The sequence below is a fragment of the Nannospalax galili genome, unplaced genomic scaffold, assembly GCF_000622305.1.
Source record: "Nannospalax galili isolate Female #2095 unplaced genomic scaffold, S.galili_v1.0 scaffold29390, whole genome shotgun sequence".
Classification (NCBI taxonomy): Eukaryota; Metazoa; Chordata; class Mammalia; order Rodentia; family Spalacidae; genus Nannospalax; species Nannospalax galili.
The window spans coordinates 3,576-16,186 of NW_008328178.1; the positions used below are offsets into that span (position 1 = coordinate 3,576).

General features: G+C 47.3%; 1 protein-coding gene across 1 annotated transcript; it reads right to left on the minus strand.

Moving 5' to 3' along the window:
• Positions 1-4,735: 4,735 nt before the first annotated feature.
• On the minus strand, positions 4,736-12,265 carry LOC115067479 (leukocyte immunoglobulin-like receptor subfamily A member 5; the record flags this gene model as incomplete). The annotated part of the gene is made up of 7 exons (XM_029555416.1): positions 12,217-12,265; positions 10,706-10,990; positions 9,275-9,580; positions 7,886-7,924; positions 6,887-6,997; positions 6,106-6,158; positions 4,736-4,891 (listed from the first exon to the last, which is right to left on the minus strand). Coding segments are annotated over exons 1-7 (999 nt in total), but the record flags the coding sequence as incomplete, so codon positions are not given.
• Between the last annotated feature and the right edge of the window lie 346 nt (positions 12,266-12,611).

A 12,611-nucleotide genomic window follows, 5' to 3' on the forward strand; every position in this document is an offset into this window, starting at 1 on the left:
AGGAAACAAGGTAATGAAATCTGTTAGCAGTGGAGAACAGGCTCACATATTTTCTAGCACTTGAAGGTGTCCACCACACAAGTGTACAGTAAGGTAAGTTGTGGAGTCCAGTTTCTGAATTCTCTCATCTGGCACCAGCTAGAAATCTACCTGCTAGTAATAATTTCCTATTAACCAATCTTTAAAATCACCCAGTATTGAGATAAGATGCATTGTTTAGCTTGTGCCTCTGTTGATCTGCACAGGAACTACCTTCATGCAGGAGTCCAGGGAGAATGGCAGTGGACATTCCCTTTCATCTCTCCCTACAGGATTCTTTCTGCAGTCTCCTAGGGGGGGTCCCTGGGGTGGGGTCCCTAGTGAGTGGGGGATTGTCCTATATCCAGCCTGACCGGGCAGGGACAGTTCTCCATGTCTACTTGAGAGGAGCACATTTCTTCTGCAGCACAGCAGGCAGGTACTGATCAAATATGTCACATGAGCAGGATGTGGTCAGCACAGCCCCAATTCACACTGTGCAAAGGTTTCTGTTTGCTGACCACACAGCCTCTCCTCACTCTCACATGGCAGGGATGAGTGTAATGGAAATTCTCAGATATGTTTCCAAGTTTAACACAGCTCTCACAAAGGTCCAATGAACCCCTTTATCTACTAACATATTTATGAAAAGTTCTTTGAAGCTACAGTCACCCTGGTGAGCAAAGGTCTCTGGAACTCAGTCATCTGGTGCAGCTGCTGTGTGTCCCCTCTGACCAGGACCTCTCAGTGTCACAACCTGCCCCTTAGATAGCAGCACTGCCTCACACAGTTGAAGTCTGCCTGGAGAGTGCATGTTAAATGTTCTTTCTATGAGAACAAATGAACAGGGAATAGAGATATTGATAATGGCTGTGTTAATGATATAGATTTTGAATCCTCTTTTATCAAACTGCTTAACTCTAAAAATACTGTTACTTATCAAGATGTCTAGTAAGTTGCTCTGCATGTGAATTTTTTTCTTTGAACATTTATATTTTTGAGTGACTCAGGAAGGGAAGTGTGTTGTAGAATAATTGCCTAACATGCCTGAGGTTCTATTTTATTTATTCTCATTTCTTCTTCAAGGTACTATTATAAATATGAAAAAACCATTATAAAAATGAAAATGCAAAATACAGAGGGATCATACACAATGCTAATGTCTAACAGAGAAAGCTTTGTAATTTATTCATAGGAAAGAAAACAGTGAATTAAAGACTTAATCAACTTGGTTTAGCAGGTATTTCACAAAGGGATGTAGGTGAATATCTCTTTTGACCCAGAAAGTCCACTTTTCATTATGTTTTCCATAGAAGTAGTTTATACATCCCCTATAAAGTTCCAAGAATGTTTATAGCAGCTGCATTCAATTTTGGAAACAAATGTCAGGCAGTCAAGAGATTAATCATATTTTTTACATTTTCCCTGGGGAACCCACACAATAAAGGATTGAAAGGTTGAAATGAGAGTATACCTAGAAAAGGTAGTGTGAACTTTAAGGCCAGTGACTAAAAAGAGAAAGACCTAGAGATCCTCAAAATTTGGTATTCTTCGATCCAGGCCTAGTCCTGAATTGGTGAGATTCGTTCTAACAATTTCTCTCTTTGTTAATATGTATTTTTATGGACGTTTTGTGCATTTCATAAAAAATCTTAATATTTAGACCCTCACCTATCTGCACCTCTCATAGGCTGCCATTCTGGATTTCATGTATTCTGTCATATATGTTAAAGCCTATCCAGTCAAGTTTGTGTCCCTTTGTGTGACCTCCTCTCCCTCAACCAGCATTGATGAGCTGCCAATAATCCCTCGGCTAAGGTTGGGCTCTTCTGTCCGTTTCCTCAGTTTTATGATGGATTCTTGTCTGATTAAGTTTGCATGGATCTTGTGAATGCTGTCATCATTACTGTAAGTTCATATGAACAAATTCCTGGAGTGCTGGAAGACTTTGTTTCCTTGTGATCATGCACCTGCCCCCTACAGTCTTTGTGTCACCAGTTTCACAATGTCACTGACACCTGGGTGGCTGTTGTTTTATATGATGTCCTGTTGAGGTACAGGCACCTGTGGCCTCTTAGTCTCTGCCTGTTGGCCAGTTGTGGCCTTCAGCCTTAATCACCATGGAGTTTAATGACACACATGTAACAAGATGCCAAAATGAAACCACTGCTTTGTATACGAACCTGAAAAACTAAAAATACTGAACAGCTGTGCAAATGAACTGAGTCCTTTGGGCAAGGCTACACTGTGACATGAAGGGCTGAAGCCTGAGCAGAGGGCAGCACAGACTGCAAGGGGTTGGGGAGTTTGTTTGCTCAGTTACTTTGAGACATGAAACCCAACCAGGCTGCTCTGTCCCAATGTCCACAGTCTTCTGCACAATGAATGTATTCTGAGATGTCTCATATGGTGGTTGGAAATCTTTAAGAAGCAACATGGTCCTGCTGCTGTGAGAAGAGCAGCACTCCTAGGTGAGGGATGAAGGCAGAGGGTCATGTTCACAGGTCCATTGGGTGGCACCAAGATGGGCAGCACAGAGATAACACAACAGTAAACATGGTGGGATGTGGGTAGCAGGAACCCTTGTGTATTTATTGCTAGTTGCAATGGAAACTATGCAGCCACAGGGGAAATCAGTGTGGAGATTCCTCAGAAAACAACAATGAGCTCCTCTGCGATGCAGCTTTCCCATTCGTGTTCACAGGTCCATTGGGCGGCACCAAGATGGGCAGCACAGAGATAACACAACAGTAAACACGGTGGGATGTGGGTAGCAGGAACCCTTGTGTATTTATTGCTAGTTGCAATGGAAACTATGCAGCCACAGGGGAAATCAGTGTGGAGATTCCTCAGAAAACAACAATGAGCTCCTCTGCGATGCAGCTTTCCCATTCTACATGGCCATCCATGGAGATACTTGCAGATCACGTTTATTGCTGCACTATTTCCAGTAGTGAATATATGGAATAGCCTAAGTGTTCATCAGCACAGGAGTGATGAGGAAAATTGGTCATATGGGGTTTTATCCAGCTTTAAGAAGAATGAAGTGACTGTATTTGGAAAAATGAACTGGAGGTCCACATGTTAATGGAAAGAAACTAGATTTAGAATGACAAATACCATCTGTGCACATATGGAATCCATATTATATCATACATGGTAGTTGAAGTGGGGCTGTTTTCAATGAGAGCAGAGAGATGGGAAGGAGGAAGGCGACCAGCGAGGGTGTAGGCGACTGTGATTGAGGCACTTGTATTCATCAGGGAAATGAAAACTGATGCATATTTTGTCATAGAAATAACCAAAATTAAAAATACATATATGTGATATGAAAGTCCAAAGAGAACTACATGTGATGAGGAAGCATGCTGACAGGAGGATAAACTGGAAAACGGGAAGACATAATTGAAGATAAACGTTCCATGTTTTTCCTATGTGCAGTCTAGAATGAAATGCACACATACATGATTATAGAGGAATGGGGATTATTAGTGTGAAGGAGGTAAACAGCTTTCAGAACAAATAGGGACAGGGAGGACAGCAAGAAGTTCTTGAATATGAACCATGTTCGATGACATCATGCATGAAAATATAAACTATAAAACATAATAAAGAAAAATCCTGTTAGGATTGTTGGGGAAAACATTACTTGTGTGCTATGTTTCTGTGATAAAGTATTCCCAGCCAGTATAGAAGTCTGCACATCAGAGCTGGTATATGATGCGCATTTAATAGAGCTTCTCTCTCTCCTCTCTCCTCTCTCACCTCTCCTCTCCTTTCTCTCTCTCTCTCTCTCTCCCCCTCTCCATACAGGTTTGTTACTCATGTGTGAGGCAAGTGCTCAACCACTGAGCAATATCTGCAAGTGCCTTTTGATTTGTATTTTGAGATGGTCTTCATAGTTCGTTCCATAGGCTGCCCTTGTACTCTCTGTGTATCTCAGGTTGGCCTAGAACTTGTGATCCCCCTGCCTCAGCCACCTGAGTAGTTGTGATTACTATACTGCAATATCATGATTGTAGCTCATGGTGTCTACTTATATACCATTTCTTTTCCATTCCTCCATTTAGAACAGGTTGTTTTTCTTTTTTTCTGAAATGGCAATATGATTATGAGGTCATGATCTATTTTCTTATACATTTATTTATGGTTCTGAATTTGCATTTCATGGATAGAAGTGCCACAGTTTCTTATCATTCAGTTTTCAGCTTTATTGAAGAAAGATTGACGATACACTCATGTTAAAAGGCCTTCTCTTAACTCAGTTTTCTTTTTCTCATTTCATTCACTGATTATTGAGAAGACTTTGGATTTATTTCCAAAATGTAGAAAGATTATTATTTCTACTCAACAATAAAGTCAGCCTACAAAATTCCCAGAATCTCCTGGAGACAGGTGGGTTCTGCAAGATGGCCGTCCACTCAGGGCAGATTCTGTCTTTCAGATGTCCCTGAGTGACTCTCCATGGCATGTGGGGTCAGTGTCTTCCTGGGATCAGGGAAACCAGAGCAGGGGGATCCTTGGTCTCATCTTGGGCTTCTCAGATTGGGAGGCACGAGACTCAGCTGTGCCTTTCCTGGTGTAACAATGCACAGGTGGGCATAGCACACATCCTGGACATCCTCAGACACAGCAGCCTGGGGTCAGGGAGGATGAGAAGAAGTGAGGTGCTTGGCCTGGTTTTGGAAGCTGGGGGCCTGTGGAGAACAAGACTCACCTCACTGTCCCTCTCTCTGTCTTCTGACTCCCTGTTCTTTGAGCTCAGAAATTCCCTTGAGAAGGTTGAAGGAGGAGAGGTGGCCCCTGCCCTCCTGAGCCTGGAGGGTTTCACTTGTGCATACATCTCCTTCACGGGGTCTTCATCAGGTGGGTTCTGCAGAAGGGAGACAGTGAGACGATGTCTCTTGGTTCCCTGAGCTCTTGCCAGTCAGATTCTATGGGGTGACCAGAGTACTCCTGTAGACATTTAAATCAGACCAGAGCATTCCTAATGGGTCTTCAGGGGCTTCCTGAGGACCTGAGGTATCTGACAGCTCCCTTCCTTCAAGTCTGACCTCCAGTCACACAACCCAACGTCCTGAGAGGGCCTGCTCCTGCCCAGGACCTACTTGCCTACAGTGTCTCCTGTATGCAGGAACTGTTTGATCAGACTCTATCTGGGAAGGCACCTGTCAGAGCCCTGGAGATTCACACTGGCCCTGTCTGCTCTCCTTCCCCTTTCTCTGCTCCATTTGCCTGAAGCACATGGCACTGCTCCCACTCTGCATGGTTAGCTGGTTGTCTCCTCCCCTTACAGTTGTCCCCATGGATGGAGATCTTGGCTCCCTGCAGCATCTGCAGCCCCTACAGGAAGCCTGGTCCAGGGGGAGGTCCAGGGTCTGGGCGATGGCTCAGCCAGTAAAATGCTTGCTGACAAGAATTAGGACTGGAGTTTGGTCCCCAGCACCCTGCCATGTAATGTCTAGGCAAGTCTGTGATCCCAGCACTGGAGAGGGAGAGACAGGGGATCCCTGAGACTTGCTGACCAGGCAGTCTAGCCAAATGACCAAGCTCTAGGTTCAGTGGGAAATCTGTCTCAACGAACAAGGTGCAGAGGATTGAGAAAGTCACCCAGTGCCGATCCCAGCCCTCCACACATGTGCACACACACAAAAATACATATGTAAAGAAAAATGTATAAAAAGAGTGAGCCACTATGGGTGCCTGGGGCAGGTTCATGGGGTCTAATTTATTCATTGGTCCTACTGGTTCTATTCTCAGTTCAGGATATCAAAATTAGTAACTTGTGCATGGTAGATAATCCCTCCACTAATGAACTGTAGCTGCAGGCCCCAGGTATCCTTCTGAGACACTGAGAACATGGTAACAGTCAGACAGATGCTGAGGAGCCAACGAGACAGAGAAAGGCTGCATGGTCCCAGGAAAACCAAGATGGAGTGAGGGCCTTGTAGAAAGTGGCAGGTGCTTCTGGAAGGAGGAGATCAGAGGTGGATGTGACTGTGGCCTGAGAGAGGGGTGACAGAGAATGACGCTGGGCCAAATTGGGCCTGAAGGACTACAGCACTGTCAACTGGGACAGGTTCTCACCAGACTGTCTGGCTCCACGCTGCCCTTTGGCTGTGGGATCTTCAGAGAAGCATCTGATGTGAAAAGAACAAGGGAGTTGTCTCCTGGCCAACGTCCTTGGATCTCTCAGTTCCTTAGACTCCTCTGCTGCCCCACATGGGGACAGAGCCAGGAAGCATGGCGATGCCCCCGGTCTATAGTGAGACTTCAGTCCCATAGAGCCCTGACCACAGCCCCTCTCCTCCACCCCTGTGTTGCCAAGACTTCAGGTGTCCCCATTCCCAGGGCCCTCATCTCTCACATAGGATTTCTTTCTTGATGGCAGTAGCTGGGCAGGATCTGAGGGCACAAAGGGGTGTGAGTTGGTGGTGAGGAGCAGGAAACAAGTGGGAATCTGGGTTACGGGACTTGAGTTACCTCTTCTGAGGACCTCTCTCCCTGGGCACTGGCTCCTCAGTGACCTCAGGAAGTTGTATGTCAGTGATTTTACTCTGGACTGAAAGAGAGAGGAGTCTCAGCCAGGGGTGGGAAACCCTGTTCCAGAACCTGCAGGGAAGGAAAGGAACTTTATACCATATGGAGTATGTAAATGTTCCAGATGAACAGCTCACATAATACCTTACCTTTGCACAGCTACTGAGATCACATGTCTCTGATCTGATATTCTGTGGAAGCCCTCCTGAGCTGACTTACCCCAGTCCGGCTGGTTTCCCTGGGGCTGGTGCCCTGAGCCCCTGCTTGGATGGTCCACAGGGGGAGGCCCCCCACCTCCTGAGAACCAGATCACCTACATCCTACTCACCATCTTTCCTGCATTTGTGCTGACATCTCCATCGGAGGAGAAGGAAGATGAGGAGGAAGAGCAGGAAGAACACTGAGACCCCGATCAGAATCATCTGGTAACTTCCCAGTCCTGTGGCACAAGTGACTTCATGTATCAAGAGCAGTGTTAGCTGACTTGACCACCTAATGTGTGCCAGGCACACTCTAGGACTTTACATTCAGCACCTCCTATCCTCAGGATCATGCAAAATGAGATCAGCTCTGCCCCCAGACAGTTCACTTGCCCCAGGTCACCCAACTGGAAGAGGCAGAGTTGGGTTGAATCCAGGGAATCTGACTTCCAGCCTTGTTCTCCACCAGAACTGAGACCCTGAATGGAAGGAGCCTGAATGTCCTACCTTGGCCCTGTGAACAACCCTCACACAATGTCAGCATCACTTTGGAAAAGGTTAGAGGCCCACTGCAGAATCAGTGGAGGCCTCCTCTGCCAGTGTGGATCACAGCCTAGGTCAGCTGTGAAAGGACCTCTAAGGTCAGGGTGAAGGCTTGTCATTCACATTCAGAGAAGCCAAGACCCACTCAGGGGAGAGATTTGTCATATTCAGCATCTCCAGAAGAGGCTACACCAACCCCATAACTACATGTGGTTCCCCTGAACCCGCCTTCCCACAGTTCTCTTTTATCATTCTACAGAACTGACTCCATGGGTCTGAGCAACTGCTTCTACTGTCCTCATGGTGGGATGGGGAGGTGAGGGTCTGGACTCCCCATTCTCCACCTCAGCCCAGTTTCTTCTTTCCCAACTTGTGACCAAACACCTTTGTTTTCTTGTATGAGCCCTCCTGCAGCTCAGCCTCAAAGACTGGAATTCTGGGGTCTCTGTTGGCAGCTCTGTCTGATCTCTGGGCTTCTGGACACAAGATGAGCTGACACAGGAAGCAGGCCTTAGATGGGATGAGAGTCTTCAGGTAGCTCAGGGATAGAGGAAAGTCCCTGAACAGAAGTCCCTGATACTCACCAGCTGTTAGGATGGGCCCTGTGGATAGGTTGCTGTTGCCTACAGAGGATCATGGGAAACAGTAGAAGAGGATGTCAGATGCAGAATCTGACATGGAGACACAGCTGCTGTTTGTTGTCTTACATCTGCCCTGTGGCCTCCCCAAGAACCTCCTACTGCCCAGCTGGAACCCCGATTTTAATGAAGGAGGTGGTGTGAGAAACCCAGGAAGGTCTCCTGTTGGTCTCCAGCTCTCCTAGGGTGAGTCTCCTGTCTTTGTCTTCCTGTGATCTTTAATCCATTCCTAACCAAGGGCTGTCCTGGGGACAGGATGCTGAGTCATTTTTTTGACCTCAGGATCCTCATACCTGAAGCTACAAGCTCCACAAGGGCAATAGTATATGACAACAGGCAGGGGATGAGCCTTGAAAACCATCCCACCTCTAAGTCCCACCAATGGATGAGGTGTCAGCACTGATGGAGAAGTCTTCCCAGTACTTCCCAGTGTGAGACCTAGAGCTAAGACAGAGTGGGGAATTGACTACCCTTTCCTTGGTCAGAAGGACAGTGTCCATCTGACTCCAGGACTGACACAGGAGGGTCACATTCTCTCCTGAGGACACTTTGGGGCGTGGCTATACTGAGAGGGAGGGTGTGAGATGGAGCTGTCCTAGGGAGAAGGACAGGTGAGGGACTGAGTGTTTTCTTCTGAGCTGAGACATCACTGCAGCCTGAATCTGAGGATATGGGTCTCTATGTCTGGTTTCTGTGATTCTGCCCCTTCCCTTCTCCCCTGTCTTGTTTCTGTGCCTCCCTTATACCCCAAACCTTCATCCTAACCTCAGTCCTTGGGCTCTCCTAGCAGGGTCTGTTAAGATTCTGGGTCCCTAACTGAATTCACTTGGCCCTTTACCTGTGATCAGTATGTCCAGGGCATCACTGGGGACTGCCCCCTGGGAGGAGAGTCTCTGTGCAGCATAGCACCTGTGCCAGCCTCCAGTAGAAGACCTCAGAGGGGATAGTGTGTAGCTGACTGAGAAAAATGAACCTGGGGCTCTAACCCTGGACTTTGTAGGAGGCTACTTTCCTTCTCTTTGAATAGAGAATATCTGTTCTACCTGATGTCAGAGATGCACTGTAGGGTCAGGATCTCTCTGGGGGTTAAGATAGGTCCTGGCTGGGTGTCATGAAGGGCTTCTAGTACAGCTCTAGAAGCCAGATGGAATGCTGGTTGAGTATCTAGTTTCTACCATATTTATCTACCCTCCCATTCTTCTCTGTGGAACTCCTGCCCAGGTGCAAAGAGGTCCCTTCAGGCACCTCCTACCTGTATTCCCCAGAAAATAACAGGACTCATGGCAAAGATCTTGGGGCCTAAATACGATTCCATGAATGATGGGGCTTCCTCACCTGGGATGTGTATTTCCAGGGGGTCACTGGGTTCTGACCACACCTGTGGGTATCTTTTGTAAGAACCATAACATCTGAAGGTTCTGTTGCTGCTGGGTGTCACAGGACCCACAGGGAACAGAGCCTGGAATTTTCTAATGGATACATGCTGTGAGTCCAGGGACCTCAAGTGATTCTGTTCTCCTTCTTCAGTCAGAATGAACCTGTCATATCCTTCTTGTGAGACACAATGCAGCATCAGTTTCTCTCCTGGGGATGCCACAGGGCTGGGCTGAGCTGAAAGCCATGGTTTACTGTTGTAGATTCCTAGGACAGAAGTAGGCAGCATGCTAATGAACTCACACCTCCCCCATTGTTCCCTGGGGATGGATTGTGAGCAGAGGCACTGTGAGATCAGACCCCTTTTTCTGAGGGTATCATCTGGGAATGGGAATGCCTAATTATCCCCTCACCTATGACTACCAGATCCAGTGTGTCACTACACATTGAGGCTTTCAAGGCTATAATAGTAATAACAATATCACCCTGTGGACTCCTCTATCATATATGAAATGGAGAACAGCTTAGTTCCTGGGCTTAGTGGAATCTGTGTGTTCCAGGGTAATAGGATTCCCTCTTTATGTAGAACATGTCACCCTTCGGTGACCACAGAGCATGGCACAGCCCAGATGGTAGTTTTTTTTAGGGTCTCTGCAAGGAATCAGGTAAGGAAGAGGGGTCTGCTTGAATGAGGACACAGTGAAGCTCACTCATAGAAATGACACTTAAGCTGGTTCCTGAACTGCAAGAGGACAAGGGAAGCCATGAGAGACAGATCTCTCTCTTGGACTCCTGGGTTCTACTCTCATTTTCCGCCTTGGATTCTGAGCCTTGGGCCCACCATGTCCCACACTCAGTGTCAGTGGTGTCAAGAGGCCTGTCTCCCCTCACATTTCACACAAGAGGGCTGCTCCTGGGAACCACGGCAAGGCCAGGTCTTCCTGAACTGTGTTCTTGAGCTCCAGGGGCTCACTGGGGTCTGTCCAGACCAGGGGGTCCTCAGGTGAGGGGTCCTCATCTGACCCTCCACCTCTGGCTGGGTGTTACAGAGCCTGCAGAGAACAGGGCCTGGGACTGCCCAGTAGAGTGTTTGTACAGTGAGTTCAGGGTCCAGGAGAGCTCCTGTGGACCCTCCTTATTCAGATTCATTTTCTTATTTCTTCCCTGAGACACACTGGAGGAAGATGATCCCTCCTGAGGGTACTATGGCACTGTGCTGGCCTCTGAGGCTGAGTTTGCTTGTATATAATGCTAGGAGAGAAGGCAGGGTATTAAATGGGTTCACACAGTCTATACTGTCTTCTTGGCTAAGCTGTGAGGGAGGACATCTCTGAGAGCAGACCCCTTTCCTGAGACTGAAGCCTAGGGTTGGATCCCTGAGTGCCTTCTTACCTGTCACCACCAGCTCCAGGAAATCACTGTGCTCAGACCAGCCATCGGGGGAGTGGTAGTGACACTGATATCGCCCTGCATGGTGCAGTTCAATGGATGGGATGAGGAAATGGGCCTTGTTCCCAGTGTGCACTGGGGTGTTTTGCCTCAAGGGATATTGTTTCTCATCTTTATAGAGACAGTATTCTGTGGCCCCTGTTGTCCCCTCACATGAGATGGTCACCTGTGTCCCTTTGGGAACAACAGAGCATGGCTCAACTCTGATTGTGGGCTCGGGGAGCATCCCTGCAGAGAAATCACAGGCTGGTCACATGAAATCCTCCCTCAGATCCAGCCCTCAGCCCGGGAACCCTCCAGTTTCCCCAGTATCAGCCACACCTGCTGCTCTCTGTCTCCAATGCCCATAGGTGACCTCTTGTTCTCAGTGAGGAGGACTTACCTGTGACAGCTGGGGACACACTCACCTGCCAGCATTGGGGTCCTGAGGAACAGACTCAATCCTGGAAGAGAGTTCTCTGTGAGAGGTTTGCCCTGAAGCCTGAGCAGGTCTTCCCCTCCTCATTGTCTTTGAGTCCCTGAGATGCCTTGGTCATGAAAGGTCCAGCTGTTGGGCAGGTCCCTCCCAGGCTAGGGTGGTTCCCTCACCCTCTTCATGTCTCACCAAGGCAGAGCAGGGCTGTGTAGGTGGGGGTCATGGCCTTTACCCCTTCTGGCTGCAGCCTTGCAGAGTTTTGGCATCAGCACCCTGTCAGTTGGGCAGACTTACAGGTTATGGCCTTCAGAGGCTTATTCCCCCATCCTCTCGTGAGAGCTTTATTTCCGCAAACACACAGGAAACAGAATTGTCCTTCAGAGGGACTGGCTTTTCTTTCCTGGGTGCTTCAGTGTCTGGATTCTAGATTCCTCAGCATCCGTCCTTCATAGGTTTTGTTTGTTTAATTGTTATTTGATTTTGAGACAGAGTCTCGTTGTATAGCCTTTGGTGGTCTGGAACTCACTGTATAGCTGAGGCTGGCCTGTACTTCACAGAAGTCTGCCTGCTTGTATCTTCCCTCTGGAGGACCAGAGGACCCTCAACAGGAATGGAGACACAGAAACGAATTAGGCAGGTGAGTCCTGGCAAATACACCACTTATGTAGATTTAGAGAGAAGGCAGTGGAGGTCACATAATAGTACATTAATTATATTTAGTGGATGATTGCTTTGTTCTCTTTCTAAATTTTAGCATTTGCGATAATGTCGTGTCATATTTAACAACATTTGTCTTTTTCTGTTTTAGAATTGGTTGTAACCTGTAGTCCATGCTGCACTCAAACTCCTAACACGCCTCAGACTTCCACTTCTGGAGTGCAGATGCACACACAGTGCTCAGCTCTTTGTTTCTTTGTTAAATGTGCTCACTTATCAATATAGACTTTCTTCAGTGTTTCCTTTATTTCCTCAAAGAGATGATGGTATATTTGGTTCTCAACATTGAGCATAGGACCTCTAGCAATAATGAGAAACTTACCATTGGGCCACACCACCAGCTTCATCCCATACAATTCAATATGTTGCATTTTCACTATGTAATGAAAAGCAAACTATCATTCCAGTCTTCCTTCATTGTATATGATGCGAGCTCACTGTCACAGGGACCAGGGGCTATAACTTGAACACACTTGGGTTGGGGGTGAAGAGCTCAGCTCACACACCCGGTCACTGCTGTCTGTAGCTGTGTAGCCTCCATCGGAACTCTGGGATATTATCTATGTTATCCACTCACCTACCCCTGAACCTCATGATCGTTAATGAAAACTGTACGTGACAGAAGAATGTAATATGTGAAGCACCCGTGTGAAAAAGGGGGAGTAGTGGATTTCCTCTAGGGTGTTTCCTTATCATGTTCACTGGCCTGAGTCTCCA